General features: G+C 36.5%; 1 protein-coding gene across 18 annotated transcripts in view; it reads left to right on the top strand.

Annotated features, from left to right (window-relative positions):
• The window catches only part of EPB41L3 (erythrocyte membrane protein band 4.1 like 3), a 147,596-nt gene that overhangs the window by 87,863 nt on the left and 34,959 nt on the right, over nucleotides 1-24,774 (top strand). For all 18 annotated transcript variants that reach the window (XM_033135681.1, XM_033135668.1, XM_033135670.1 and 15 more), the window contains exons 4-9: nucleotides 7,488-7,592; nucleotides 8,765-8,807; nucleotides 14,294-14,369; nucleotides 16,407-16,625; nucleotides 16,979-17,066; nucleotides 21,819-21,971. In XM_033135681.1, coding sequence (XP_032991572.1) covers nucleotides 7,488-7,592; nucleotides 8,765-8,807; nucleotides 14,294-14,369; nucleotides 16,407-16,625; nucleotides 16,979-17,066; nucleotides 21,819-21,971 — 684 coding nt within the window. The remainder of the gene's footprint in view (nucleotides 1-7,487; nucleotides 7,593-8,764; nucleotides 8,808-14,293; nucleotides 14,370-16,406; nucleotides 16,626-16,978; nucleotides 17,067-21,818; nucleotides 21,972-24,774) is intronic.

A 24,774-nucleotide genomic window follows, 5' to 3' on the forward strand; every position in this document is an offset into this window, starting at 1 on the left:
CAGATATTCTGATTTATTTGACTTGAGGTGGGTTCCTGGGCACGGCATTTTTAAAATGCTCCCAGGTTCTACTGTTGAAAACCATTAGTTTAAAAATATTGCTTCTATGACATTGGTTATGATATGCTAGTGAGAAAAAATTATGTAAAGTTTCATCAAGTTACCTTTTTAATCTCTTAATGCCGTGTTTCCCCGAAAATAAGACCTAGCCAGACAATCAGTCCTAATGCGTCTTTTGGAGCAAAAGTTAATATAATACCTGGTCTTATTTCACTATAATATAAGACTGGGACATAACATAACATAACATAACACCGGGTCTTATATTAATTTTTGCTCCAAAAGACACATTAGAGCTGATTGTCCAGCTAGGTCTTATTTTCGGGGAAACACGGTGGTATTTGACCAAAATTGGTCTCCATAAAAGATTAATTACAGGAGGCATGGTGCCACTGGGAATGTCTTTATAGCCAGTAGGGATATAAGGTGAGTGAACAGAGAGACAGCTGTGGTACAAGGCAGAATATGGAAAGTGCCTCTTGGTGCGGTAAAGTGCTATAATGTCCAAAGGAGAGAGAAATCACATTCGGCTTGAAAGAAATGGCACTGGAAAAACTTTGTGAAGAATGAGAGAGACTTGACAGGCAGTAGGTAAGGCAGAGTATTTGGGGACATTTAGAGCTTCAGTATGGGTAACACCTGTAATGGATTGAAACATACCAAACCTGTTTCAGTCTGTGCACTCATAGCAATAGTACAAAAAAATCTAATTGGTGACTTTTGGTCAACTCATTACCTTGAAATTGGGTAAAGGGAAAGGAGTGAGCACTGATCCTGACTTTCTTCATCAAACTGTGTCACTGGATAAACAGTTCTGACAAAGAGAAGCATGTCTTCGTAAACAGTCCAACTAATAAATGGAGCAAGAATGGTTAGGATTAGAATATTCCCATCCTGGGGGGAGGGGAGTGGTAGATGACGGTAAAGAGGATCCAATATATGGTGATGGAAAGAGAACTGACTCTGGGTGGTGAACACGCAATGTGATATATAGATGATGTGTTACAGAATTGGACACCTGAAATCTATATAACTTGACTAACAATTGTCACCCCAATAAACTTTAATTAAAAAAAAAAAATTTCCCGTCCTGCAACCTCAAGTTAATGGATTTAGGGCAAAGATCATCAGTGACTGCCGATATCACAAACAAAGCAAGGTTCGCTTTATGCCTGCTGGTGAAATTACACAGCATCACTATGGAAGTCAGTCAACTCAGAATCTGATCAAGTGTCTAGATTTAACTACCAGTTTACAGGAAATACAGGAGACAGAGGAACTAGTTAAATTACACCATAGAGATGAAAACAGCAAAGTCTAGATGAGGGAAGGAACTCTACAGGCAAATGACCTGGTCTCTTGGACAAATTAATTTCAAGGGGAAAACCAAGGTAAGTGGAGAATTTGCAGATTAAAAGAGACTAAAGAGGTATGTCAGCCAAGGCAGTGTTTGGACTTACCAAACAAATTGGAAAAAACTGAAACAATTAGGAAAATTAAAGTACTGGCGAGGTATGTGATTCTATTAAGGACTAATTGATCATTTTGTTTAGATGTGATAAAGGTATTGAGATTCCATTTTTAAAAAGAGTAGAGTTTCATAATAAGACATATAGAGATAAAATTATTTGCTGAAATATTCGCTTCAGGATAGAGGGGAGGATGCATTGAGTGGAACTATAGATGAACCAAGGTTGTGATCCTCAAAGGGCACTTGTTGAAACTGGGTGATGAGTATGTAGGATTTCATTATACCTCCCTATTTTTGTATGTTTGAAATCCCCATATTAAAGTGCTTGCTCCTCTAAGTAGACAAGTAAAAATAAAATTTTTAATACAAATTTTCCAGGTGATGCTGGTTGATGAGCCATACATTGAGAACCAGCGTTTTACAAACATTATTGTGAAAGTCTTGAATGACCTTGACTCGACAGAAGTTTCATTAATGCTGCAGAAAAGCTTATTTCATCTGCTGTATTTGATTATAACGGACTTATGCTCTTAAACGCAGTGCCAAAAAGAATGCCTCTGAGACTTAGCTAATACATCATTTCAGTTGTTTGTAGTTTGGATTACGTAGTTGTGCAGCGTAGCTCATCATCAGTCACTTTGATCTGGCGCGTGGCTTGTTACCAGATCTTCTTGGCTTTAGCTCGCAGGCATTTTATACTCGACGTTGCTGGGCGTGTAGGTATGTGGGATGGAGGAGGATGGCAGCCTACCTATCCTAGAGTCTTGTATGTGTTCTGACTAACAAGTTTGATTTTTCTAAAATGTGTACTCTGAAAATTTTTAAGTTTTTATTTACTCATGATAAAAGAAAAATCATTTGGAGTTTAACCTTTTAAAGTATTTAATAAATTATTTTAGTAATAGTTTAAAATAAGACACTAAGTATTTTGTCAGTATTTCTCTTTTTAACTAATAGACTTTTTTAATCAATTAGGTTTACAGAAAAATCGAGCAAAAAGTACAGCAAGTTCTCATATAACCCCTCACACTCTCCTCTCCCCTCCTTCCCTATTTTTAACATTTTACGTCAGTGTGCTACATTTCTTACAGTTGATCAACCAGTATTGACTTACTATTATTAACTAAAGTCTGTAGTTTACATTACGGTTCACTCTTTGTGTGGTACATTGTGTGGGTTTTGACAGATGTATAATCACATGTACCCACCATTATAGTATCATACCGAGTATTTCACTGCCCTGAAATCCTCTATGCTCCACCTATTCATCCCTCCCTAACCCTGGCAACCACTGATCTTTGTACTGTCTCCATAGTTTTGCCTTTCCCAGAACGTCATATAGTTGGAATCACAGATTGGCATCTTTCACTTAGTAATATGCATTTGAAGTTCCTCCATGTCTTTCCTTGGCTTGATAGGTCATTTCATTTTAGTGCTAAATAATGTTCCATTGTCTGGATTTTATAACAGTTTATTTATCCATTCACCTAATGAAGGACATTTTAGTTGCTTACATGTTTTGGCAATGTTGAATAAAACTGCTATAAACATCCATGTGCAGGTTTTTGTGTGTACATAAATTTTCAACTCCTTGGTGTAAATATCAAGGATCGTGATGGCTGGATAATATAATAAGAGTGTGTTTAGTTTTGTAAGAAACTGCTAGACTGTCTTCCAAAGTGGCCACACCATTTTGCATTCCCACAAGCAAGGAATAAGAAAGAGTTCCTATTGCTTCACATCTTTGTTAGCATTTGGCATTATCTATATTTTGAATTTTAGCCATTCTAATAGGTGTGTAGTGGTATCGCATTTTTAATTTGTAATTCTCTAACAACATACTATGTTGAACATCTTTTCACATGCTTAGTTGACATCTGTGCATCTTCTTTAGCGTGGTGTCTGTTCAGATCTTTTGCCCTTTTTAAATTTGGTTGTTTTCTTGTTGAATTTTAAGAGTTCTTTGTGTATTTTGGATACCAGTCCTTTATCAGACAAGTGTTTACAAGTTTTTCCCCCCAGTCTATGGCTTGTCTTTTTATTCTTTTAAATGTTTTTCTCTTTTGACACACTTATCCTAACACCTGACAATTTCATAAGTCAATTTAGAATATTTTTAAATTAAAATAAACTGCACATTAAAATAGTTAAGAATGAAAGTTGTTTCAATTGCTTCAGGGTTTACCATTCTTAGGATATATAAAGTATTTCAGATTGTTGGGCTGCAGTATCACCATTACTCTATCAGAAACAGAAATCCAATTTTTCAGTGGGATAAAAGAGGGTTTTAAACCCAGTCCACCATGGGTTTTTTACCTTAGAAAAGCAAAACCAGCCTTTCAGGTTTAGGTGTTAATAGTGAATAGTGACATGAATTGTGAATGCCTTTGAGTCATCAACATGAGTGAACAACTCACAAAAAAACTGCAAACAAGACTAAAAACTGTTAGACTTCTCTGCTTAGGTAAATTATCCATTGATTTAGAATATTTCTGTCAAAAAATTTTAATCTACTCAATTCTTGGCTCGTTATGTCTATATGTGTAAAAGCACCCGATGACAGTAGGGTAACTAAATTTGATCACTTGATGGACATTGTGTCTTTAGGAACCAAATATTTAACATAAATTCTCTAAAGCTCCCAGTCTGATTGTTGAGCTTTAGTCATATATATGTTAGGTGTTATTATTTAAAGATACACATAGATGTCAACAAGTAGAAATAATTGACCTGAAACATTGAATAATATGCTAGAAAAAAAAGCATCTGAGTTAAAAGAATCAAGAATTAGGGGAGTTGGGTGTGATTGCAGAGGGGATCCAGTTCAAGGCTGGAAAATTGTCCCGACTCCATGTCCTCCACTCACTGAAGTATCTTTTTCATCAGTGTGCCTAAGAGTGCTGAAGCCGCGTATCGGCTCCCAGGGAAAGCGCGCTACGATCGTTGGTAATGTTTGCTGTGAGCAAAGGGGGCCCAGTCACAGCATCAAGGCCACGATCGCCTTGCTCCATAGAGTCTTACATCCTCAGTCAAGGATGAGAAAATGAGGCCCAAATAACTTTAAAACTTTTTCTAATGTCATCTAGGTAGCTGCGGGAGGGGTGGGGGGAGGGACATTTAGTGGGTAGGCATTTCATTGTTTGCATATAAGCAAACTAGACATATAAATCAGACTAGACAACTGATCTTGGTTCTTAGGGGCAAAAAAAAAAATCTCTGGTGTGAAGAATGGACCACTAAGAAATTATCTTAAAACTGTTTATAGTGTTTAAAATATTCAGTAAGAAAAAGTCTGTTGTGGTCAAGAGACAGCTATGACTCATTAATAGAAATCAAATTGTGAGAAGCTAGAAAACTAAGAGCCAGTTAGTATAGAGGTCTGTGCTTGACCTAATCCATGTCACCTGTTGGACAAAAGGAAGAGCATAGCAGCAAGAAGACAACTAATTAAAACAATGCCCAAGGCAGCCTGTGGCATAGGGACTGGCTGGCTGTGGTCTGCTGGATCAGAGGATATAGGAGGCTTTGTAGACAAACGTTTATTTATTTGTATTTGTTGTGTTTTGTTTTTACTCATTGAAAAAGTACTTGGCCAGACACTGATAAGTATTTGTCTACTGTGCTGTGTGTAAACATTGTGGCCTAGCTAAAGCAAATTAGGTACTAAGCAGGTAATTGATACCTAAAGAAACAGCAGGATGTGTTAATAACACCAAAGCTTCTTATTGACACCAGAAGAAGCTATATATGTGCTCCTACAGCAAAAAATGCATATTAGGTTTTACATTACGTATTCTGCCATTTGTCATTCACTTGAGCTATAATAATAGCTAACATTTGTGGAATGCTTGATATGTACCACCACTGGACCAAATTTGAGCACTTTGTTGTTGTTTTTAATGTCAATCATTCCAAAGAAGATGATGGTATCATACCCATTTTACAGAGGGAAAAACAAAGGTTCACAGAGCTGTAAGGGACACAATAAAAATTCAAACCCAGTGTTACCTGCTAAAGCCAGCCCTCATGGCTATGACACAATACTTCCTCTCATCTAATTTCCCTGAACCTGAGTTCTTATCTATACTGGAGATAATACCAATGGGAGCCTCAGAAGAACCAATTTTTTGGTGAAAACTTTGTAATCTGTTAAGCATTATTCAGAAATAATATGCTATTATAAATAAAATATTTAAACCATTGAGCAGCATTTCATTGTCATACCATTTATTCCTATCCATTGAGTAATGTTATTACATAGTTTTGCTAGCATATAATTTATTTTCATACATTATTAAATTTTTTCAGACATCATTGATTATTTAGCTAGCTACAAGTCAGGCTTTACTTTTCTGTCATAAATTTATCTTTTTTCCTGAATAGTCATACTTGAAGGGACTAATTAACTTCCAGTATAATTACGATTCATACCACTTACAGGTCTTTTGAATACTTATTATTTTGGCATGCACATTGTTTATCAATTTTCATATTTCTCATTGTTACTGCATTAAATCTTAAAGACAAATGTACTTAATGTATTAGATATGAAATGTTGGTACTGAGCAAACAAAAAGTAGTTTAACTTAATTGTTGCCAATTAATCCATCTCAGACTCCAAGGTCATGTTGAAGACCGTTGAAGGATTAGGTGAAAATATGATACTATGTATCATAGTAAATTAAACTGATGGATTTTTTCCCCCAGATGACTACCATTTCCCTTTCTCCAAATGACTGCTTGATGACCAAAAATATGGAACATATATTTATATCTTGTATTTATAAATAACTAAAATCTTTCAACTTAATGAACATTTAATAGGAAGGGTTTTTCTCTAAAAGAAATTAAGAGAAAGCTGAACACTGTAATACAAAACTGAAATTTGTGGCAAAAAGTGAAAATAAACTAATGAAATTAATTTAACGGACTTTAGAAAGTGATTCATATTTAGAATTTCTAAAGTAAGGATTGGTAGAGAAAGTTTTAAGGGCAGGTTTATGACAAAGAATAGGGTTAATTCTTCCCAGGCTCAAAATCTGATAATGTGGAGAATTGAGTTTGGGCATTCTGAAACATGGCTTTTATTGGTCCTTTTATACTCTTACTGTCAGGATTTCTATATTTCACAAGATATTTGAAACTTCCAAAGCACCACAGGATTTCCCCAGCTACTTCTATTTAGAAATCATCCACAGTTTACCTGTACTTACTCAGTGACACTAGTGATTGTTTTGTTTGTTTATTTCTTTGTTTAACTGAGCTTTTGTAGGTTTGGGTCCACTTTATTGATACTGTTTACTAGCTAAAAAGGAGATGGGGAAGCGTGCTCACACGTGATCATCACTTACTATGTAGTTATAGCAAGCAGTATTTTAAAATGTATCCATTTTTACTCATGGCAATTGAGAACTTTTTTTTTTTTTTTTTTTTTTTTTTTTAAAGATTTTATTGGGGAAGGGGAACAGGACTTTATTGAGGAACAGTGTGTACTTCCAGGCCTGTTTTCCAAGTCAAGTTGTTGTCCTTTCAATGTTAGTTGTGGAGGGTGCCGTTCAGCTTCAAGTTGTTGTTCTTTCAGTCTTAGTTGTGGAGGGCGCAGCTCAGCTCCAGGTCCAGTTGCCGTTTTCTAGTTGCAGGGGGCACAGCCCACCATCTCTTGCAGGAGTCGAACTGGCAACCTTGTGGTTGAGAGGATGCATTCCAACCAACTGAGCCATCCGGGAGCTCAGTGGCAGCTCAGCTCAAGGTGCCGTGTTCAATCTTAGTTGCAGGGGACTCGAGGAATTGAACTGAACCGGCAACCTTGTGGTTGAGAGCCTACTGGCCCATGTGGGAATTGAACCGGCAGCCTTCGGAATTAGGAGCATGGAGCTCTAACCGCCTGAGCCACCGGGCCGGCCCCGAGAACTTTTTTTGAGTGTGTTGACTTGTTTTTATGTTTTGTTTTCCACAGAAACGCTCCAGAGGCCAAGTGCTCTTTGATAAAGTATGTGAACATCTGAACTTGTTAGAAAAAGACTACTTTGGGCTTACGTATCGAGATGCTGAAACCCAGAAGGTGCGTGATTAAAAGCAGTACAAAATATTATGGCTTGAACTGCTCATTACTGCAAGAAAGTGAACTAAAACTGGATTGGTAAATCTTTTCTCCACCTCGCCTCACACTCCCACATTGAGTTCCTGAATGCTGCTAATCCTTCATAAAGGAAATTATTGACAACTTCCTTTAATCATGAATATTGTGGAAACAGTCAGTGTTTGTTTTCCATGCTTGAGTTATGTATGGTTCCAGGAATGCATTTTATATCGTGCTTTTCGGGGATGATATACTTCAGTGGCTTTGAGCCAATGAAAATCAAATACATTGATACTATATAGAAAACGTATTCACTGGCTGCTGTCCTATTCTTAATTCATTTCATTATGTTTTCATGTTCTTGCCAAATCAAAATATGAGTTGTTTGCTGACCTGACACATGTCTCATGTAGTTAGTAGGTATTTAGTTTATTGTAATACCTCTGTAGACTTATACCTGAGAAATGCAGTCTCTTCAGGGCTGTCCCTCACTAATCCCCACAACCTGAAAAATAAGGAAGAAATTGTTTCCGTTGTATTGTTGCTGGAAACTGAGTCACAGAAAGTTTGTTCGTGGATGTTACATTTTTTAGTGTTGTTTGATGAATCATACTTAACTGCTGAATTCACTGAATTCACTGGACAGTGTCTAGCTTCATTATTAAACATTTGAGTGTTCTGATCAGGAAAATCATAAATCTCAAGCACATGTTTATTTGTTAGGAAAGTTTTCTAAGTAGCTACCTAAGAATCTGTAATCAAAGAAGTCTCTATATGGGACTGAATGGCCAGGCCATAAGTGTGCCAAGCTACATGTGTCCTTAGTTTATTCTAGTGACTTATTTGAACATAGAATCCACCATTTTTTCTCCCCTGTCTCTCTGCTAGCTTGAATCCCTAAAGGCATTGGTTGTAAAAGAAAAGAATTTTGTCTAGAATGAATTGTGTACATGCACATTTTTTTCACTAGCCCAGTGCCTGGACCCTTGCGGGACCTGGCAAAGGGGCAGCAGATATCGGGGAAGGACCCAGCTTGAAGGGCCTACCAGCAACCACTCACTCTCAAACATGCTTAGCGCACGTCTCTGCCTGCTCAATATTAAGTCATTTTTACTCTTCTCTGATTCAAATTCAAACTATCATTTCCTTTTCAGAATTGGTTGGACCCTGCTAAGGAAATTAAGAAACAGATTCGAAGTAAGTTCTTTTGGATTATTATATGTGGAAACGTGAAGATTTTCAGAAAGTAGGGTTGTTTAATCCATACTCATGTGCCTGGTGTGAATACAGTTTTTTGAAAGACAGATTAAGATCTCAAATTTTATCTTTGGCAAATTGGTCTAGCTCAGGTCCCATTTTTAATCATCACAACTCAGGAGTAAAATGACTATGACATTCGACGTATTCCCTTGCCTGTACATAGGTGTGAACTATGTAAAATATAAATCAAGTGATGTTCCAATTGGCAATTAATAATTTAAAAGTTCCAAACTTAATTATTAACGTTAATTAAGCCTAACAAAAGTATAAAAGTCAAGCTAAAAGTAATCATCATTTAATAGTTTAGAAATAGAATAACAAGTAGTTAAAAACTTTACTGTGTGATGACAGCCTCTTTTTCTTAGTGCCGAAAGGCAAGTTAAGAAATGCATATTTCCTAGTAGATAAAACTATTGCATGAGCAACTCACAAAATTGAATTACAAGTAGCTAAGAAGTATTAGACAGGTACTAAATCTAACTAACAATTAAATGCAAATTAAAATGAGACATTTTTCACCTATTCAGATTAGCAAAGATTTTCGAAGTTCAATAATACCCTGCACTGGCAATTATGTACAAAATGGGTAGAAATATAAGTTGGAACAACCCTTTAAGAAGGTATTTTGTGTCAGTATTTATTAAAATTTAAAATGTGCTTATTCCTTAACCACTTACAGACATATATCCAGCATGTGTATAAGAGACGAAAAATGTACATAGATGTACATGTGTGAAAGTTCATTGTGATACTATTTGCAATACCAGCAAACTAGGAGCAACTTAAATGTCCATTTATAAAGAAATGATTAAATCAATCATGGGATTGCCATACCTTGAAATACAAAGCAGCTATTCAATAGAATGAAGTAAAAGAAACATGTCTTAGTTCTCATTAGTGAGACAAATCATATTTATTTTTAAAAAGTTATGCATATATTGGTGTGTGGAAAAATTTTGGAAGAGCATGAAAGATACTAACAGTAAATACCTCCCAAAGTGGCTCTGCATTGTAAGGGTTAAGAAAGAGGATTTTTTTTTTTAATTAAATTTATTGGGGTGACAATTGTTAGTAAAGTTACCATGTTTCCCCGAAAATAAGACCAGATCTTATATTAATTTTTGCTCCAAAAGACACATTAGGGCTTGTGTTCAGGGGATATCATCCTGAAAAATCATGCTAGGGCTTATTTTCCGGTTAGGTCTTATTTTCGGGGAAATACGGCACATAGGTTTCAAGTGCACAATTCTATAATATGTCATCTATGTATCACATTGTGTGTTCATCACCAAAAGTCAGTTCTCCTTCCATCGCCATATATTTGACCCCCTTTAGAGAAATTTTAAAAATTTTATTTTTAACCCTTTCCTATATCGCTTGCTTTTGCCATAAACATGGATAATTGTTATAATTTTAAATTACTTAACTTTTTTCACAGCAATTCATTTTTACCAATAAAATCTAGATTAATTTTCCTGAACAACTAATTCTAGTTGAGTAAATTTGACCAGTTTATTAATAAGAACATCATTCCCATTGAGGTTTTCAGCAACTTAATATTAAGAGAGATGTTTCTAGTGCATTTGAATGTGCTGAAATATTAAAATATGCTAAGTACTAATAAGACGTATTTAGCAGTAAGCAGTTTGAAATGGTTTGATACTAGATAATATGTCAAAAAAGGGAAAAAGTCACTATACTTCTAGATATTAGAAAATCTGCTAATTATTTATACAACTGTAACATCTTTATTACATTTTTGAGAAATTTGATGTTTTCACTAACCAGAAACTTGCTGAGCAGTTTGGTAGAAATATGTTGGGATTGAAACCAGGGACAGCTACAATTGTGATAAGTAGGTGAAAACACTTTTTTAGTTCCAAGACAGTCCTAATAAAAATTTTTAGATAATGACTATATTCTAAGAATCTTTTTATGGAGTTATTAAAAGCAGATGTGCTGAATATATCTCCTAACATTTTGTGTGCCTAAAGTCTTCTGTACTCATCCAACTAATGAAATGCTGTTTTGTACTTCAGTGATTTGTAATTACAAAGCACTGTGAAAATATATTAAATGTTCAAGAATAAGACATAATACTGTTACAAGCAAGGCTGTATAAACAGTTTTCTTTCTATTGTTATTGGAATACTTTGTTTTCCTTAACTTTCTATATATTATGTCACCTGCCATCCTTTCTAAGAGAAGAAAGCTAAAGGGACAATCAGAACGTGAGATTTAAAGGACATTTTCATCATGCAGTTCAGGCAACAACATGAAGAAAACTAAGTGACAATCTTGCAGAGAAGGGAGAAGAAAGGAAAAATGGACTTTTGTAAAGTAGAATTTGGTGTTTCTATCTATATTCCTTATTATTTTCATAACACTAAAATGCCTTCTTTCCACAAAATGTACATTCTACCAGGGCAGAAAAGTGTTATCAAACTATTACAATTATTGTACCATTACCCTCCTCTTCCTAAGTATAAAAGATAAAAGGATGTTTCCTTTTTTTTTAATTAGTTTCAGGTGTACAAAACAATGTAATAGTTAGACATTTACACCCCTGATTTCCATCTTTCTACGGTCCCCAGTATGTCTCTAGAATGAGATTTTCACGAGAATGGCAGTCAACCTGGTAAAGATTTTAAGTGACAGATTTATGAGAAACAGAAAATTCTGAAACTGAAGTTTTTGTTCTTATGAAAAAAATCTAATCATAGCCGTATTTTATTCATACCTGATCTCAAAATTTTAAGTAAATTGTATTTTATGATATGAATATAGATATTTGTGATGTAATAATTTATGATATAGAGTATATGATATACAGTAATTTTATGCTATAAATGCAGTATACTTACAAATTTTAAGATTTGGCAGGCAAAGAAGACTAAATTTTTTCATAAGAATGAACTCTTCAGTTTCACAATTTTCTGTTTATCGTAAATTTGTGATCTTACATCTTATATCAACATTATAGGAGCATCATTTTAGTGCAGTCAGGCTGTTTTATTTCCTGTTTCTAATGAGGTATCATCTGAGCAGATATAGGCTTGCAAGCTCATTCATTGCATAATCATGTCCTCTCAGTTGATCTGCTTCTACCATATTCTTTATGGAGATATGTATTTAACTGGATTTTTTTTTCTTGATTGGGGTGTAGATGGTAGTTTTCTTAAACTTTCCCACTGTTTCAAAATAATGTCTTGCAAAGCCTTATAGTTATTTGGGTTATAACTTTAGGAGAGTAGATTCTTTAGGATTCGTAATTTTCAAAGTGTAGTCCCCAATCCTACTTAACTGTATTAGAACCACCAGGGGGTTTACTGAAAACACAAGTTCCTAGGCCATATTCCAAATCTCTACTATAAAAGTCTTTGGGTGGAGCCTAGGCATTGGCATTTTTAATAAGTACCTCAGATGCTTCTTAGACCCACTTTGAAACTCACTTTCTTGGAATGAGGATTTTTGCACAGAAATATCTTTCTTACACTTTCATTTTTAGTTTTCAACTTAGATTGTTTACCCAGAGTTTATTACGAGATTATTTAATTACATTACTAAACTATTCATTGGATTCAAGGCATACTTTGAAGTAGATAAAAATTGTGATAGAGCAATAAATTCATTTCCCATAACTAATTATTCATTTTAATTTTTCTTGCTTGGGGGAAAGCCAGCTCTCATTTATGAACCTCACCAGTGGCAAGCATGGGTGGTGGACCCATTTTAGCATGAAATGAATAAGAATCAATAGGAAAATAAACGAAATCAGACTATTTTTAGGCTAACAAAAGGACTTTTTTGTGAACAGTGAGGAAAATAATCACTAGAAATATATTTAATTGACAGATATTTTATGGCTTGTAATTCTTATAGGTCATGTTTCAGTAATATTTTCTGAGTGATTTAAAAATAATGTTAAGCATCAATTAACCTGGTCTTGTGCCAAGTCCTTTATAAAGCACCTCAGATGTGGCCCCGCCATGAGGAACTTTAAGTGTAATATGAATGGTAGTGTCAAGAATAAACTAGAATTAATAATTAGACTTATGCCAACTATGATGGAAATATAGGTAATCTAGGCAACTAAGTATTTCCCACATAAATAAAAGAATTAGTGCCAAAAGAGAACCGAGGAACTACTTACAATACTGTCTCTTTCTTCTGAATGTTTGGGAAGGGCTCATGAAGAAAATGGAGTTTCCAGATGTCATTTAATGGGGAAAAGGGAGTGTTAGATCTTAGGAGAGTATTGAAGCATAAGGGTTGGACTGTGAGGTCACAGAATCAGAGTGACAGGAAGACTACATGTGGTGTGGATGAAAGGCTTCCAGTACGGAAGCCAGGGAAAGTGAGAGGAATTTTTCATCAGCACATTCAGAATGCAAGCAGGACCTACGCTGTGGCACTTTTAGTGTGGTTATTGGGTGGAGGGAACAAATGTAAACAGTGTCCCAGGAAAGGAACACCCGGACTTTAGTAAATTACTGCATTGAAAGGCCGAAAGAAAAGAGCAAGATGAATATAAGTTAAAGTCGTGATCACGTACCGATGAAATGTAGAAAAGAAGGTTGTTTTTTTTCACGTTTACAATGATAAACCACACACGATTAGAGATAGCATTAATAAAATGAAGAGCTTAAATTAGGCTTAATGTTTCAAGTATCCATGTGGACAATATAGAGAGTAAGTGCCTGTGGGTTGACTCTTCACTGCTGGAGAGGATGCACGTAGATGCTACAGGATAAAGAATGGCAACATGTAAAGAGGACCTGTCCAATCATGATAATAATAAGATGAGGAAATCGGTAATGCACAGTAATTACATTCAAGTATCTCTTTAATCAGAAATTTCCCTAAGAATTTTCAGCAGCCCATAGAGTAGCTCACTTCTTAAATATTCACTACAACGAACCTTCCCCATGAAATAAAAATATCTTGAACAGTCCCTTGACATGTATTATGATGGGATTTGACCTGTAATAACAAAGCAGAAAGGATAAAGGAAATGGGATTATGTCTGTAATGTTGGTATGTGAGCTATCCAGAACTGCATAGCAGTTGATCCACTCAATTCCAGACTTGTCTGATTGAGGATTATCCATATTGTTCATTTTTTTTCTCCCCTCTTCCAAAGGCTTACCTTTGTCCTTGAGAAAGAGAGGAAGTTTAGTCAATTTCCTCCCTAGTTAGAAGTGCCAGTAAAGGATTTGACTGGGGAGAAGATTAGAAACTAGATGAAGTTTCCAACTAATCTGTGGATTTCATTTAACGGAGACTTCCCTGTTTGCTATTGATGATCAAAATTTGCGTGGGTGTCAGAAGTTAAAGTTAAGGCAGGTCTCGCTATCAATTACAATGCCAAGTATAAAAAGATTTTCTAAGGTTTTATTCTAATTTTTTTCTCATCTCTGCAGGTGGTGCTTGGCACTTTTCATTTAATGTGAAATTTTACCCACCAGACCCCGCCCAGCTATCTGAAGATATCACCAGGTATTTGAAAGTTGTCTGTAAAAAGCAGGCATCTTGGGAGAGTGAGTTGTGTTTCTCTTAAATTCTTCAGAGAAGAGCACGCTTACATTATAATCATCCTTACTGAAATGCCAAACAAAAGGCAACTGAATGAAAGCAAACATCCGATGAGATTTGCCAAATGATGTCTGTTTGCAGTTGAATCTTTGGTGCTAAGCCGATACTTCCCTCTGCCTGACCCTGGTGGGAAGGCATGTGGAATTGAGATACTGTCATCCACCCACCACAACCAGATTGGATGGCATTCAGTCTTAAATAATGTAGCCATTCTTAGTGCTTCTGCTTTAAAATTTAGAGAAGAAAATGTCTTTGGATGCTTATGCCTTTTATATAACCAATCTGATACTTAACACACCCATGCACGCACACATACAGATATACATAAACACATGTATACTTAAGAGTTTACTTTCCATGCCCTACAAAAAAAATGATTAATTCATTTTCGTGAAAGAAGCTATAAAGAAAGGAATCGAACAGATCCTGGCATAGTGACTGAGCTTAGAGTGTGAGAACGGATCCCTAGATGAAGCTGTCCTGCGTATGCCATGTGTCCTAGGTTTCTCTGCATTCCACTTTGGAACCCCAACTCTTACTCTGTTTGGTAGTAAGTTTGGAGCCAGTCAGAGCGATTTTTTTTGCAGTGTGCGCTGAATTTTCCGTGTAAGCCTCACCCCCTTGGAGGGCTTTTCAGAAAAGAGAAATTACTCAAAAAGCTTCAGTCTCTTGCTATGATTAAAAATAATTTCAACAGACATTTTAGTAGAAGGGTAAAAACTAGCTCCAGAGTATTTCTTTTATATTTTCATTAAGTCGGAGATAATTTATAATTTCTCATTAAATATTTTGAGGAACTATTTAATTGGCTAATTTGTGGTTATAGAGCCTATATATACCTGGACTTGAAATTTAGTGCATGGTTCCTTTCGGTCTATTTGTGTAATGTTTGTAGAGCCTGTGAAATGTTTAGAAATTTTTATATCTGAATTACATAGAGTTTACTTATGTCATCAGCTTAAAATTGTGTTTACAGGGGATCTTAAGACTTTTCCGTAGTCCTCAGCTTTAATAGATCAATGAACTCATTCCTTATATGAAAGATACAAGGTGTGTTTTATTATTATTATACACGTACCCTGGGCCATGAAAGTATTAAAACCCATCAATATCAACATTTAACCTTGGAGTCTCCCGTAATTAGCATTACATCTGTAAATCTTAAAAGCAAAATAACAGAGAAGTCAGCTATTCATGGAGATACTATTATGTTATCTTGGAAAAATTATATGGAAAAAGTTTTATATTCCCCCAATTTAAAACTGTTTACTTAAAGTGGCAAGACTCTCAGATTTCAAGGTAGTAGTAACTCTTCAGTAAGTTACCTCATATCATATCAGTGGGATTCTAGGAAGTTACCTAAATAAAACAAAAAATGAGAAGTTGAGACAGAAATCATTCATTATTATCAAGAGACTCTCAGCAGAGATGCCGGAAATTGAGAGCAGAATTTATGATGTTAAGTTACCTGAAGTCTGTCTTGGTTGTAAGGCAAGGCCTTTAGTCTAGATATCAAAATGAGACTTCTTCAAGACAGTTAGGACTTAATAATTATATTAAGAGTACCATTTTTTTATATTATATAACCCCAACCAAAGATTTCAGGGAGGGTGTTGGGGACTATTCATTTTACTTTAAGTATTATTTTTTAAAAATGTTAGAGGAATGTGTCTTTAGGTTTCTTTTACCCTATGCCTTATTAATAAAACCCGATTTTATTATAAACATTCACTTGTCTCTAAATATGGTGTCCCTTAAATATTGTGTTTGATAGCCAAATATTTTCTCCTTATATCTTTATCAAATGTAGATGCTAGAAAATTTGTCCTCATGCGATTATTCGACAGGGAGAAATTGCTTCCAGAACAATTTATATCAAGTGGTCTCCTTTTCATGTATCCCAATGCTGGCTTTTTGTTTTGTCCTTTTGGCTCCTGGAAGGTACTACCTCTGCTTACAATTGCGAGATGACATTGTATCCGGAAGGCTGCCCTGCTCCTTTGTCACTCTTGCCTTGTTGGGTTCCTACACGGTCCAGTCAGAACTCGGAGACTATGACCCAGACGAATGTGGGAGTGATTACATTAGTGAGTTCCGCTTTGCGCCCAATCACACGAAAGAACTGGAAGATAAAGTGATTGAGCTGCACAAGAGCCACAGGTTAGTGACAGAAACCCTGAGGTCATTCTTTTTAAGTTGTGCCTTAACGAGTGAGCATCGTTTATGCACCACTTTTCCCAGGACTGATTTCAGTGCATTACGGATGGGACTTGAGCAGAGTAGAGTACTCTACTGGGTACCATTCTGGGATAGCTAGGTTCTCACTTACAATGTCTACTTGTGATGTTTTTCTTTAAAACCTCTTTTTCTACTTCTTTTTCTTCCCTCAGAGCACAAATCTGCTGGTGCCTTTATGGAGGCTTATTAGATAGCAAGAGAGCTAAGTGTAGGAAATATAACAGCCCCGCCAGGTAAAAGAAAAGCACATTATAATACTTTGTTTTTCTTATCAGAGGAATGACGCCAGCAGAAGCAGAGATGCATTTCTTGGAAAATGCCAAAAAACTATCCATGTATGGGGTAGATTTACATCATGCCAAGGTATGTATTTTTTAAACCCCAAACTTTCTATTTAATTTCATTTAGTTCAGTGTTGTTATTGCTAGAAGCTGGAGATTTTTATGTTAGTTAATGTAAACGAAACCTTTTGGGATTCATATCTGCGTTTGCCTTTTAAGGCCAGCCCAATGATAAAGCAAACTTTGTTCTCTGATGTTTTACCAAAGGGCTGGCTCTGCATGGCTCAAATTCACATTACTCTGTGGTCTCAGCTAACAGAAAGCTCTCAGCAGGCACTACGTCTGATTGCCTGTTGATTCAGTTAGGAACTTATCTTCACGTAACAAGCTCTGAGCTCACCCTGCCTTCCTTGCCTCAGTTCCCACTTTGTGCTGACACATGCCCTTTGCTCCTGCCAGATCCTGTCTCTGCCTCTTCCCCAAATATGCCCGTCTTTGTCTGTGTCTGCACCATTCTGCTCGTCTTGTCTGTCTAAACTTGGTCGATTTCCAAGACCCTGTTGTCACATCTGTTGCGTACCAAGTACTGTTTATGCCCCTACTGCTTATGTTCTAGAAGCCCACCAGGCACTAGTAAAGTCATGTGAAATTTAAATAATTCCATCTCTAAGGTTTAGGTATTCTGACAGTAACCAGTACTTTGTTATTTGGAAGTTCAACTAAATTAACCACCCAAGCTAAGAATTGCCTGGTTGATGGTGATTTATGAAATAGTAAAGATGTATCTTGGCTGTGGTATCTTGAGAAGAAGTAAGTTGGGGTTGGACTGTAAGAGGATGAAGATTGTGAGGATGCATGGAGCAGCTTTTACTCCATGCCGTACTTTTTTCTAGAATCTCTGTATTTTTCAACAATAAGAGAATGAGCATATGGACTATTAGCCTGTTATTTGAACAGCTGTGAAAAAAGTACTGTGGAAGTACAGGCAAGCTTTTATGAAAACTGTTATCATCAAAATATATGAAATTTGTTAGAATCTTAGGGATGGATTCTGGTACTTCAGCAGCGTTAAAAAGATCAGTGCTTAAAGTTAGGGGCAGTTTCTTCTGATTTCGCCTCACAAGATAACATCATTCCGGTAATGGGAATGTGCCTTTACTTCTGATACACAGAGTAATCACTAATTTCACGGTCCGGGACTCACAAGAACATGGCAGTTAAAGGCTTCCAGGCAAGCAAGTAGCTTAGAGTCAAGTTTGGGGTCAACAAATAAAAGAGAGTTTCAGCCGACTCTGTTCAGGCAAACATCTCAACAATCCTCAGGACCCCTGGGAGGGAACTCTATGATCTGTAGGTTCGGTTGTTGCTACGTGTGGGGCTGCTCCCTACTTGGTGTTTGGGGAGCAGACTAATCCACAGGGAGTTTGGACAAGAAAATGTTGGCCATCCAATGAATGCAGCTTTGATTGGTTATGTTTGTGGATCATGTCGTACATCACACAGGATGAGCACTTCTAAGGCCTGAGGGCCTGAGCACTGAGACCTGGCGGGGGCTTATCCCAGGGATGTGCTGGTGCATTGAATGCCGAGCTCTTTGACGTTTGTGTGTAATTAAAGCGACAGGTGTAGTTCTATTTAACTTGCCAGTTCATTATCATATTTTTTCACTTATTTTGCAGTGAGAGAATGAAGGTGTTTCGTATTTTATGCCAGGTGTACGGCAGCATGAGGTTTTAAAAGAAAAGATGACACACATTAAGATTGCTTTTCTCTTAAGAGTTTTTCTTGGGTGACTAAAAAATAAGGAAATGAAGGTAGCCTGAAAAACTGAGTGAATCAAAAGCTATTTTTGAATTATATTACATACAATGACTCACTTACTGCCCAGGAAAAATAAATAAATAAAAGATTAGGGCATGCATTTAGGGAAGTGGAACTCAGGATGTATCAGTGCTCCCATCAGTAAAATAAAATCACTTAACATTGCTATAGCTATTGAATTAAAATAGATAGCTGCAATAATATGATTTGAAACTATGCCAATTAAAAAAAGAAAATTAAAGGAAGTGCAAATGCAGCCCTTTATAGGATTTCATTTAAATATTAAGTATAACAAATTATTCGGTTATCGACTCTATTTTCTCATGTAGCCACACTCCATCATTTCAGGAAGGAAATTTACTGAATTAAATTAGAGCTAATTCCCGGTTATAAAAGACAGGCCTTTCCTCTATTGACGGTATGAAAGGCCCTGAGCTTTAGGACCTACTTAAAAATTCTGCATCGCAATCTTGAACTTCACAGCTCTGTGTACACAATAAATACCCGTATTAGATCAAAGTCCCTTGTTTTGGAGAATCTATTCCAAATGCTTCGTTTTTTCCTTAAGAAGACTATCTCTGCTTGTTTGTCATCGAATGCCTGAAGAGGCTCTGTCAGAGTCATTTATTTCATATAAGATTCTAAAATGTAGATGTAAATTTGTATCGGATATCCCATGGACCAAGTAATAATGAAAGACAGCAAAGTTTGAACAGTGATTTTAAATTAAGGGAAGAGTGTGCTCATTTGTATTATTCACGATACACAGATCCACGTCTTCCCTCAGTACTCCCTGCTGAAGGGAGCATTAAACGTTCATTGGTAGGAAGACCAATATGTCCCCAAGAAAGACTGCTGTTATAGCTTTCAATACGAAAGACTTATATCAAACTAACTTTAATACTGTGGGCTGTGGCCAAAAACTTGATGTCTAAGGTATCATTTTTTGTTGGTGTATGATTAATGAAATGTTCAACAAACGTGTAATGGTTTAATACATGCCAGGTAGGTGCTGTGCTGACCATGCGGTCACAAAGATTAAACAGAGCTCCTGCTCTCAACCAACTTACAGTCTCGAGGAGAAGGCAGATGGATGGGTGTTTGTTGCCGTACCATTTGTTGGGATATGCTAGAGATGACAAAATAATTCGGGAACATAGAAGTGCATGTTAGAGGGGACAAGGAAAAGAGGAGGGAGCAAAAGAGCCTTCTTGCTCTTCCCCATGAAGGGATTCTGTTTTCTTACGCTAAAGGACACTAATGGGTAATTTAAAAATTGATAAAATAATGAAAAACGTTTGAAATGTCCTTTCCCTTTTTAGATCATAGGCATATTTCCTAAACTTATGTTTTTTTATCCAAAAAAAAGTGAATCAAGAGCCATTATTCAAATGGTCCTCCCTCATGCCAGCATTTCTGCTCGTGACATGAGCTGGTCCCTTCTGAGCAGCCGAGTGAGCAGATTGACTGGTTCTAAAGGATCAATAATGCCAGCTACTTGTCACCATCAGGTTATAGCTCATTAAACTGTTCTTTCACATTAAAGCCCTCGATAAGTGGTGGGCAGTTCCTGGTGTTTGAGTTCTCCTTAAATTTTATTGTCTCGTAATATCCTGACAACAAGTATTTCTACTCCTACAGGGTAATTTCATATCTAATGGATTGATATGAATCCAGGGTAAAATATTTCATTTTAAACCAATTAGATTGTATTTACAAATTTACGTTTCCCAGAGATGGACCAAAATATTTATTTTTAATTCTGGAACTGTTCGTCTTGTGCCTTGAACTGACAGGATTTAGGAAGTAAATTCCCACAATATGGATGAGTCAGAGTCTCCTGTTTGGATTCTGCCATTTTCCCCTTTCTCTTTTGCTGGTGCTGCAGTGATTCAAAGCTGGGGACAGCCCTGTTGATTAATGTGACAAAAGAGCTCAGCTTCACCTCCTATGTGCCTCCTGCTTCCAAAAGCCATTGAGAAGCGGGGCTGGAGACTGTGCTTCATACACAGTCCTGCCTCTGTCTTCTGTTTTTACCCCACTCAGGGTCACCACAGATGTCCATTTTGCCCTGATTTCACCTGAATACAACATTTAGGGGGCATAGACTATATATGGTATGTCTCTTGAACTTTACGTAACATCTCTGATGACTTCTGGGACCTCTGGGCCTCACATATCCCTAGGAAGTGACCTAAATATGAAATGTGCAAATAGCAAAGTAAGTTGCAAATGTAGCATAATTCCACTTTTGTTATAAAAGACCAAACTACACATATATACAATGGATCTATACATATGTGAATCATATTGTTAATTGTGATTACCACTAGGCAGTGCATGTGTTTTGGGGGCCTGTGGGGAAGTACAGTTTATACTTAAAAAAAATTATGTTATATTTAAATTTTACTCCAACAATAATGATACATAAAAAAAAAGATTGAGGCTCTTTTTAAAGGAATAAACGCCAAAACACTCATAAGAAGGGATAGTGCCCCTCTTTTAGTATACATGTTAGTTAGGAGTGCTGCCTCTGGAACCAGGCTGCCCACATTTGACTGGGACAGATACATAACCTCTCCATGCCACAGTTTCCTCATCTGTAAAATGGGAATAATAGCAGCTATCTCAAAATAGCCTAGTAAAGATTAAAAGCGTTAATGTACGTAAAGTGCTTAGAGCAGTGTTTGACACTCAGTGAGTGAGAACCGCAGCTGTTATTACTAACACACCTTCATCTGGTTGGCCTTCTCTCTGTGCAGTGTTTATGTTATAAATCAGATACCTAGGTGAGTAAATTATACTCTAACAAATCGCTATAATGATAAATATCTTCACTAAAAGGCTATTATTTAGTGATAATGTTTTTAAAATGTCTGCAGTATTTTTCATGTTTAAATTAGAGCTACAGGTAGTCAATTACAGTTCTGTCATGGAAGCTTAAATATCGTACCCAGCTATAAGTGGAAATAAGTGAGATACTGATCCATTGTTTCTTGCTGCTATTTTCCAGGATTCTGAAGGAGTAGAAATTATGTTAGGAGTTTGTGCAAGTGGTCTGTTGATATATCGTGACCGACTGAGGATAAACAGATTTGCCTGGCCTAAGGTTCTAAAAATTTCATATAAACGGAACAACTTTTACATTAAGATCCGCCCGGGAGAGGTAAGTAGACCCAAATTTGCATGTACATTGGGAAGAAAGGTACCTGATAGCAAACAGAAATTTAAATTACCTGCTTACAAGTTTTTACCATCGCATGACATATGGTTAGTTACAAGTATGTCTAAATGCCTAAGAGAATTTATTGTAGGTTTGTCTAGTAAATGATAATCAATAAATGTTTTCCTTTTTTATTATTTTATTTCAATTTTTCCCACTGCATACATTAATTGAAAGAGTTGTTTTTACATATTTTAGTGTAAATCCAGATTCATGAACAATGCTTTGTGTATTTCCAGCACTGGTATAAAAGAAACTCTTAGTCATTAAATCTCTTTGTGAATAAAGAATAGATTTCTTCCTGTCTGTCCTGTTTTGTCTCAGTGCTTTTTCTCTTTGTCCTCCAAATCCGATAGCATCCTAAAGTAAAGAGGTTAGAGATAATGTGCGTTAAGGTACCAGAAAGATTAGAATAAGGGATGCTAAGTGTAAATTATGTAAATGTTCCGCAGCCTAATATATTTCCACCTTTTTTTTTTTAATCTAACAAAAGAGTCAAATTTATTAACTAAGGCTTATTCCTTGGGCAACAACATCCATGATCATGATCAACTTAAATTTATATCCTACTTAGTGGTTTATACATAATAGGTAGTGAATATCTGTTATTATCTGCTTAATAGATAGTAAGTATCTCCATTTCTAATCAGTGTAGTTAACATAATGGAGGCAAAGCTCTAAGATTGCAGTTCGTTTATGTCTCTGAGCATTTTTTGGCATCTTATAGAATTATCTCTGGTCTTCACAGTCAGCCTACCCACTAGTGGAAATACAATTAAAGTATCAGACTGTTAAAGGAAGCAATCATGTTTAATGTAAATATAAAGTCATACGTGTCTATGAAGTCTGAAATAGAAATAATCTGTAAGCCTTTCATGTACCTGAAATTGCAGTAATTTAAAAAATACCACCTAAAGATTGCATGTTGGAATCATAACTGATGTATATCCTTTTGGATTCGTTAAGCATTTATTAAGTGAGCATCTATTTGTTGCCAGACACCATGTTGGGCATTGGAAACAGAAAGCTAAATATGACCTTATTCCTGTCCTTAAAGGACTTTCTGTTTAGCAGAGAAACAGACTCACACACTCAGAATTATGACATCATGGTACAAATGAGATAATCTTCCATAGACATGGACTGAGCTTAGTTGTGAGAGGCCTGAAGGGAAAGTTGGGGAGATGCATCAGGAGACAGTAGTGAGCAATGAAAGGCTTTAAATTTAGGATATGACGTAACTTCATGAATAAGTTGGAATGATGGATTTCTTAATGAAATTCAGCTACTTAGCGATGTGAAGTGAGGAGACCTAAACTAGGGCAGAGGTTCTAGGAATAGAATGGAAGGAGCACATTTGAAAGAGAGATTTCAGAGGCAGAACAGTCGGTGTTAGAGACAGGATGAGGGAAAGATAAAAGGAAGAAAGAGTCCAGAATAATCAGAGGTTTTCAGTTTGCATGAGAGAAGTCAATGGAGGTAGTATTACTAGGCAAGAGAGAAAAGGGGGGAGAATTTCAGGAAAAGAAAGATTGAAATTCCTTTGGGACGGATTTTCAGGAGGTTATTCTTACATAGTAAGAAATACAGGACCTGAACAGTCATCAACTCTGTACGTTTTATTCAAGGTCTTAGTAGGCATGGGACAAATTAACCAAAGAACAAGAGAAATTAAAGAAAAAGAAAAAAAGACCCTAAAACAAAAAACTCTGGTTGACACCACTTTTTGAGCGAGAAAAGGCAATAGAGGCACATAGGGAGATTAAGAATAACAGCCAGAGAAAGAAAATAAGGGGCAAAACCAGTCACTGTGACAGGGAGATAAGGAGATGAGATTCGGGGGATGTGGTTAACCAGCAGTGTCAAATGTCACGGAGAAAGTGCAGGATGAAAACTAAGAAAAGTGCATCGAAGTTGACAGTTAGATCCTGTTGAGCCATTTAAGAGTTCAAGAAGGTTTTAGGAGAACCTGGCATGTTGCAGTGAGGTAAGGAGAGAAGTAGCGGAGGCTTCTCCTTTGTGATGTTTAGCAGTGAGCAGGTGATAGTTCTGGTTCAGGCAGAAACAAGCTCAAAGAAAGTTGTTTCCTTCCCCTTTTTTATAGTCATAGTTCTAGGCTGAGAAGAATGAGTGAAAAGAAACTGTTGCTGACAGGAACGCTCTGAAGAGGTTGAAAGTAATGGATACAAAACACAGCGAGATAGATAAACATTTAAAAAGTGCAGGGGCCATTATCATCCTTGAAAGAATCTTCCTGGCTTCTTGCAGCAGGAGCGAATCGACTCTTTTTTAAAGCCCCTGGCCTTAGCACGGTGTGTGGGACATATTAGATGCAGGATGAATAAAGGGAGGATGGCTTGTCGATTGAGTAGGTCTGTTGCACAGTAACAATTTTTATGACCACCACTGCACACGAACATCCGCAGTGAGTCAGAAATTGGGAAAGGCAGTTGCAGCTAGAGCAACCTGTGATGTATTTCCCAGTCTCGCTCCACCCAGCCCCTCTCAACAAGCAAGAAATAGAGGTCAAGCATAAGTATATCTCACATGCCATGCAGAAGATCCCTCCCCTTGGTTCTTTGCCACATAAATTTTTTTTGCTATTGATTCTATCAGTAGTCTGGTGGTTTTGTGTTCCTTTGGAAAGCCTTCATTGTTTACGATGATTGCCCTCTGGTGGCCGGATGCATACTGTCTTCAAAAAATAAAAAAATTAATGAGAATCTGCAATAATATTAAAATATAT

Source organism: Rhinolophus ferrumequinum, chromosome 19 (genome assembly GCF_004115265.2).
Source record: "Rhinolophus ferrumequinum isolate MPI-CBG mRhiFer1 chromosome 19, mRhiFer1_v1.p, whole genome shotgun sequence".
Lineage (NCBI taxonomy): Eukaryota > Metazoa > Chordata > Mammalia > Chiroptera > Rhinolophidae > Rhinolophus > Rhinolophus ferrumequinum.